Source organism: Scleropages formosus, chromosome 18 (assembly GCF_900964775.1).
Source record: "Scleropages formosus chromosome 18, fSclFor1.1, whole genome shotgun sequence".
Classification (NCBI taxonomy): Eukaryota; Metazoa; Chordata; class Actinopteri; order Osteoglossiformes; family Osteoglossidae; genus Scleropages; species Scleropages formosus.
Window position 1 is genome coordinate 14,718,447 of NC_041823.1, and position 6,741 is coordinate 14,725,187.

The following is a 6,741-nucleotide window of genomic DNA, read 5'->3' on the forward strand; positions in this document are numbered from 1 at the left end:
TGTGGAAAAATCATCAAATTACAGAGGTTCCTCTGTATTTTAGAACTCTCTACAGCGGCTGTATCCAAGGTACACAAGAAAAACCATATTAAGATGAATGCCATATGGTGAATAATAAACAAAAGATAACTAGAAGTAAATTATAATAATCAAAAGTAAGTTGCAACAAAATAAAGAGAAAGTGAAAAAAATTACAAAAAGTAAGATGTCATCACTATGTGAGAGGAAACCCATGGTAAAACAGTGCAATTCAAACCCACATCCAAGCTCACAGTCCAGGATAGGTGAGGCACCAGTGCTACTCACTGCACCACCATGCTCCTCATTATGCCTCATACCTTTTTCAATTGCAACTGATGCCCTTTACAAGAAAGAAGGTTCCAACTCCCACACCCAACAAACCAAGAGTTAGTCCTGCTCCACAATAAACTGTCTTTCCAATGTCTGACACTTCCCGAATTTCAGGCTCTGTAAGGATAAACACAAAAAGGCATAAGAACATTTTAAACACTTCTCTTTACTTCTTTACCATATGAAAGCAGCTACAATGAAACACAAAGTACTGCAGAAAAACCCAGAGAAATTATGAAAAATTATGCTTTTGAGAAAAATGTCCTTGGACTGTGGGAAGAAACTGGAGGACCCTGAGGAAACCCTAACAGTCTAAAGAAATGCAGCTAGGTGAGCTTCCAGTCAAACTGGGTATTTGGCCAGCAAGGGCACTGGTCATTAAGGTGACAAATTACCCAATGGCCACTCTAACAAAGCTTCAGGCTTTCTGTGTACAGATAGGAGAACCTGCCAGAAGGACAACCATCTCTGTAGCACTGCATCAATCAGGTCTCTCTTGATTCTGGTAGAGTGGCAAGACAGAAGTTTGGAGATTGCCAAATGCCACTTATAGGACTCTGAGAGCATGAGAAAAATAGATTACCTGGCATGATGAGACAAAAATTGGCCTCAGTGCCGAAATGTCACGTCTAGGAAAATCCAGGTATAACTTATGACATGGTTAATACCATTCCTATAGTCAAGCATGGTGAAGGCAGCATCATGCTGTTGAGATGCTTTTTACTTGTTCTAGAACACACAAAAACTTGGGCTAGAGACTTAGATCGGGGACAGCTGGTAGCATAGTGGTTAGTGCTATTTCCTTTAGACCTGAAGGTTGCACGTTTGAATCTCACATTGAGCTTTAATATTCTTAAGCAATGTACTTACCCTAAATTGCTTCACTAGAATTATCCAGGTGTATGAATGGGTAAATAATTGTAAGAAGCTTCATATTGTAAGCTGCTTTGGAGAAAAGTGTCATCTAAATGAACAAATGTAAATGTAGACTGAAAATTCACCTTTCTTCATGACAATGATCCAAAATACACAGCCAAGACAATGCTGCATGGCTTTGGACCAAGTCTTTGAGTTTGACTAGCCCAGCTACAGCCCAAACTTAACCCTTTAGAAAATCTGTGGAGAGACTTGAAGACTGCAGTTTATCAATGCTCCCTAGAACAGTTCTTCGGTAGATCTCCAAGGAAGAATTGGAGAAACTGTCCAAATCCAGGTGTATAAAGCTGATAGAAGCATGTTCAAGACGACCTCCAGTGGTAATTGCAGCTATAGGTGGTCCTACAAAGTACTGAATAAAGGAACTGAATACTAATGTAAATGGGGGTGTGTTTTCCCTTTATCATTATGGGGTCTTGTCTGTCAAGTGATGGCAAAAAAAAAAAATCAATTAAATTTACTTTGAAATAAGTGTACAACACAACAAATTGTGGGAAAAGGTGAAGACGTCAGAATACTTTCAGAACAAGCAGTGGAACAGCTGTTCCTCTGGTGCAGCCAGAACAATCTGGAGCTAAACACTCTGAAAACAGTGAAGATGACAGTGGATTTCAGGAGGAACCCCCCAATACTGCCTCCCTCTTCATTTTTAACAATGCTGTATTAGTGGTGTACACCTCTAAGTTCCTAGGATCTACAAGTTCTCGAGAACTAACGTAGAAAACTAGCACTTTTTTGTGTGTCCATCACAAAAAAGGCCCAGCAGAGGATACACTTTCTGTACCAACTGAGGAAGCTGAACCTGCCACAGGAGCTGATCCAGTTCTACACAGCAGTCATCGAGTCTGTACTCAGCTCCTCCATCATAGTCTGGTTTGGATCAACAACCAAACAAGAAAAGAACAGGTTGCACCATATAGTGAGGTCTGTAGAAAAGGTCATTGGTTCCAGACTGCCCTGCCTCCAGGACATGTACTCATCCAGAATCAGGAGACAGGCATGAACAGCTGATTACTGCAGACTAACAAACACTTTCTCCCTCTTTCATTATTTATTCCATCCCTCGTAATTTTTCTCTTATTCTCCAGTACTGTCAATGCATCTTTGCACTTGCTGTATGTATGTTTATATGTGTGTATAAGTATGTTGTTTTATCTACTCTACACTACGTGCCATTGGGAACCGAAGCCAAATTCCCTGTATGTGTGTGCAAACTTGGCCAATTAAATCAGATTAATTTTGCAGTGGCTTCTGAATCATAATCAGAATCAATTAATTTTCACAATGCATAACAGTTATTATTTATTTAAACTCAGAAGTCCAATATTCACTGTCCAGAGCAGTCAATAACTATTGATTCATATTTATTCAATATGCAATTGCCTCAGAAGCCTAAAAAGATAAACATAACAAAACAAAGAATAAACTCCAACTTCTGCAAAATATATATGGTAATAAATCTATCACTATGTTTGCTCAGATGTTTTTGCTATAAAATAACTGATTAATGTGAACATTAAGCATTGTAATCTTACCCCAGAGCCTGGTTTCAGGCTCAGAAAGCCCCTTGTGCTCCACAGTGCAGGAGTAAACATCCCCCTCCTGTGGGATGATGGGTACAGTAGAGTACTGTCTGAAGGTGAGATCCTTGTTGGGGTAGTAGCGACTCAGAGTGACCCCCTCTGTCACCTCCACATCATTCTTAGTCCACTTCACTTTCACAGGTGGTGGGAAGAAGTTGTTCACTAAACAAATGAGTTTGTTTCCTTCTCCAGGTAAAACATAATCTCTGGGATAGATTGTGACTTGAGGAGGATCTGAAATTGTTAAAAAGTCATTAAAGATCTGCAAATATAGTGTTTACACTTACAGAACACCTAACAAATTTATACAAGCATATGTCCTAGTCATTGCTTTTTTCAAGTGTACCTTAGTTGCACAAGCTAAACAATGATTATTTGTAAAGAATAGTCTCAACCTGAAGGCTGCATTTAAAGGTATCCTTTGACTTTCTTTATTTTAGCAGGTCAACAAACACATCCATTCAATATACAGGCATTAAAAATGCCCTGGAAACAAAAGCACTTTAAACAGATTGAGCAGCCTAAGACCAAGATTAACTCGAAACCATCAATCAGCATGCTCTTTAAATAAATGAGAAAAAACTTCTATAAAAGTAAAAAACATCAGAAGGACTCTGATTCTAACAGTACTCCAGTGCACAAATATGAGTGTATGAGTGATACTCATATTCAACATTGAAAGCATCTCACAAGATATTTATTAAAAAATGTATAGGAAAGATATTAAAAACAGTTAAAGAAGATTACAAGTAACTTTGAACTGCTTTATGAAATCAAGTCCATGGAGTACTCACACACACACACACACACACACACACACACACACACACACACACACACACACATTCTTTGATAGATGTCTTTGGATTGTGTGAGAAAACTGGAGCACCTGGAGGAAACCCATGCAGAGACGGGAAGAACATATAAACTCCAAATAAACTGAGCTGGGTTTAGGCCTACACTATCTGCTGCACAACCGTGCCAGCCTAAATTTTATTTAATTCACATTAAAGAAAAACAAAAATGAATCTTAATAATGAGATGTCCTCTTTAATCTATGAGTATTGTTATGTACAGTATAATTCCAATATTGCATAGATATTTTACCATTACACATTAACAATTGTTTGTGTTCCCAAATATCCAGTAGAACAATGTGCAGAAGACCTCATTGAGTACAATTCAGAGACTGTACTGCAAGGTGGAAGCCCTGCATCAGCAGTAAAAACAGATTTATCAGACTGCTAAGAACTTCTGAGACAAGAATTCTGGGGGAAAAAGAAAAAAAAGGTTTTATATAAAAAAAAAAAAAAAAAGGCAAAACTAAATATTTATGAAAATGATTCAAGTGAACACTGGTGAAAAAACCCAGAACAGTCAAGGACCATAAGTACAACACCACCAGTAAAACAGGGTGAGGAGGGTGTATCATGGCTTGAGGTGTAGTTTAGCAACAAGTAAAACCTGCCAGAACTTCAAAACAAAAGTGGAAAAATGTGATCCGTGAGACCAAAAGCAACCTGTAGTTATACCAATAATCTTAATATTACTTTTAAGTTTCTCATTTTTCTTATTTAAGTTAATTGTCAAAATAAGACAGTTACTCAAATCAGGTGTGCTGAAAACAAAATCTTGTGTGAGCTCCGATTTAATTTGTTTTACTAGATTTCAATTTCTTCTATACACACAGTGGAAAAGCACCAGTCTGCCGTTTTTGTCCCAGGACATTGATTGCAAATGCTTATTAATACACATTGTATAAATTCTAGAAATTCTAACAGTGACGTTATTTTTTGTGTTGTAAGTATACAGCTGTGTAGGGTCAAGTTGAGGTGTGTTAGTTGTGTAAGGGCACGAGGGCCATCTTACCTATCTCTTCAGGTGAGTTCTGTTCAGCTTTAACACTCAAATTCAGGTTGTGCAAGCAAATCTGGAGCTCCAACAGCGCTTGCTGAGACCACGTTGGAAATATGATTTTTTTCGAAAAGTCAGCCATTGTGTACACCATTTCGTTCCTTTTAAAATCAAAGTAAAACAGCTGATCTTCATCCAGCTCTAGTAGGTCCTCAGGGTCGTTGTCACCGGTTTGGCAGGAATTAACATAAACATCTACATGCGCTGAGTGAGACAAATTGTTATTATCATAGCATCATCATTTACAATTTCACCTTGTCTTCTACCCTCTGCACAGACAATAATAATAGAATAATACACATAACAGTGGCTTGTTTTATTTATGTAAAGTTGACGACAGTCTTAGGAAATATATTTAGTTTAGTTTAAATATAAGTTTGAATGACACTGACAGTCCTGCAAAGAAAGAGTGAAAGAAGCGCACTTCAAGTTCCACAGACACGTTGGCGGCTATATTCAGTACAGTGTTAATGGAGACACTTTTCTTACCCTGAACGCGCGAACGGACGCAAAGAGCCCCGAAGAGCAGAGCGACGAACACAGAGAAGCTCATCGCGAACTGAGGATCACAGACCGACCGTTTCGATTCCTCAGTTGTACTGAGCAGCAGCGGCGGCAGCGATTTAGGAAACGCGCTGAGTGAAGCGGCTCCAATAAACGGACCAATGAGGGAGAAGCTGCGTTTCCTCCGCTGCAGTTACTGGGTAACACGGCTTCTCTACTCACTGCGTCCCAGTCCGTCAGTCCACATTCACTCGGGCTACTTTTCCCTCTCTTCTCGGCGTATCACTGTACAATATATCTCACGTAGCCGGTATATTAAAAGTACCGTGTTTGCCCAATAGAAACTATATGAAACAATAATAAAAAGAAATATTTGAAATGTTCATAGTAGATGCTTCCACCCGAAATTTCCGTTTTGATACAGACAAGCGAAACACTAAGTCTAGAGCAGAGTGGCATCGTGGTTGGACTTGGAGCAGATGCTTTGACTCCAAAGGTTACCAGTTTGATCCCTGCCTGTGGCTGTAGTGGCCTTGAGCAAGGTGCTTGCCTTGTAATGGCTCCAGTGTCTTCACCCAGCTGTGTGACTAGGTAGACAGCGGTGCCTCTACAATGGATTGGCATCCCACCCACCCCTCAGCATTGTGCCCAATGTCCCTGGGATAGGCTCCTGCTCACTGTGACCCCACTCAGGACAAGCAGTTATTGAAATTGGTTGGTTGGTAGTTAGTGTCATAATACACACACACACACACACACACACACACACACATTTTCAGAACCGCTCGTCCCATACAGGGTCACGGGGAACCGGATCCTACCCGGTAACACAGGGCGTAAGGCCAGAGGGGGAGGGGACACACCCAGGACGGGACGCCAGTCCGTCACAAGGCACCCCAAGCAGGACTCAAACCCCAGACCCACCAGAAGGCAGGACTGTGGTCCAACCCACTGCGCCACAGCACCCCCCCCCCCCCCCCCCCCCCCCCCCGTGTCATAATATATGTCTATTATTCTAGTGCCTTTGATCTTTTTGTGTTTTACATATCAGTTATTCCCTTTTCTTGAGATTCAAAATACAAAAGGTTACTAATCATAAAATAAATGTAATAAATGAGTTTATCGTATACAAATACATAATTCATACCACAAGCACATATATGTAAATTAAATTCCGTTGTGTTCATATGTGTCACATCCCACGGGGTCACTGCCCCTCCTGGTCAGAGGCGGCGCCACTCAGTGCCGCTAGCTAACGCTCACCTATCACCTCACAGGCTCGTAGGACATGGAGGTATAAAAGGAGCCAGCGGAGCAGAACTAGTCGCGGATTCTTAATCAGCAGTTCTCTTGTGCTTCGTTGGCGATTGGTAGTCTCTTGTTCCCTCAGTTTGTTTTCTAGGTGTGCATGTTCCAGTCCCGAGTGCCCGTCCCGTCAGTTCCTGCCTCTTGT

At 40.6% G+C, this 6,741-nt stretch overlaps 1 protein-coding gene across 1 annotated transcript; it reads right to left on the minus strand.

Annotated features, from left to right (window-relative positions):
• Positions 1-343: 343 nt before the first annotated feature.
• Positions 344-4,953, minus strand: LOC108931167 (H-2 class II histocompatibility antigen, A-B alpha chain-like). The gene is made up of 3 exons (XM_018746787.2): positions 4,740-4,953; positions 2,823-3,104; positions 344-468 (listed from the first exon to the last, which is right to left on the minus strand). Exons 1-3 carry the CDS (start codon positions 4,876-4,878, stop codon positions 344-346), a joined length of 546 nt encoding a protein of 181 aa, XP_018602303.1. The 5' UTR covers positions 4,879-4,953.
• Positions 4,954-6,741: the final 1,788 nt, after the last annotated feature.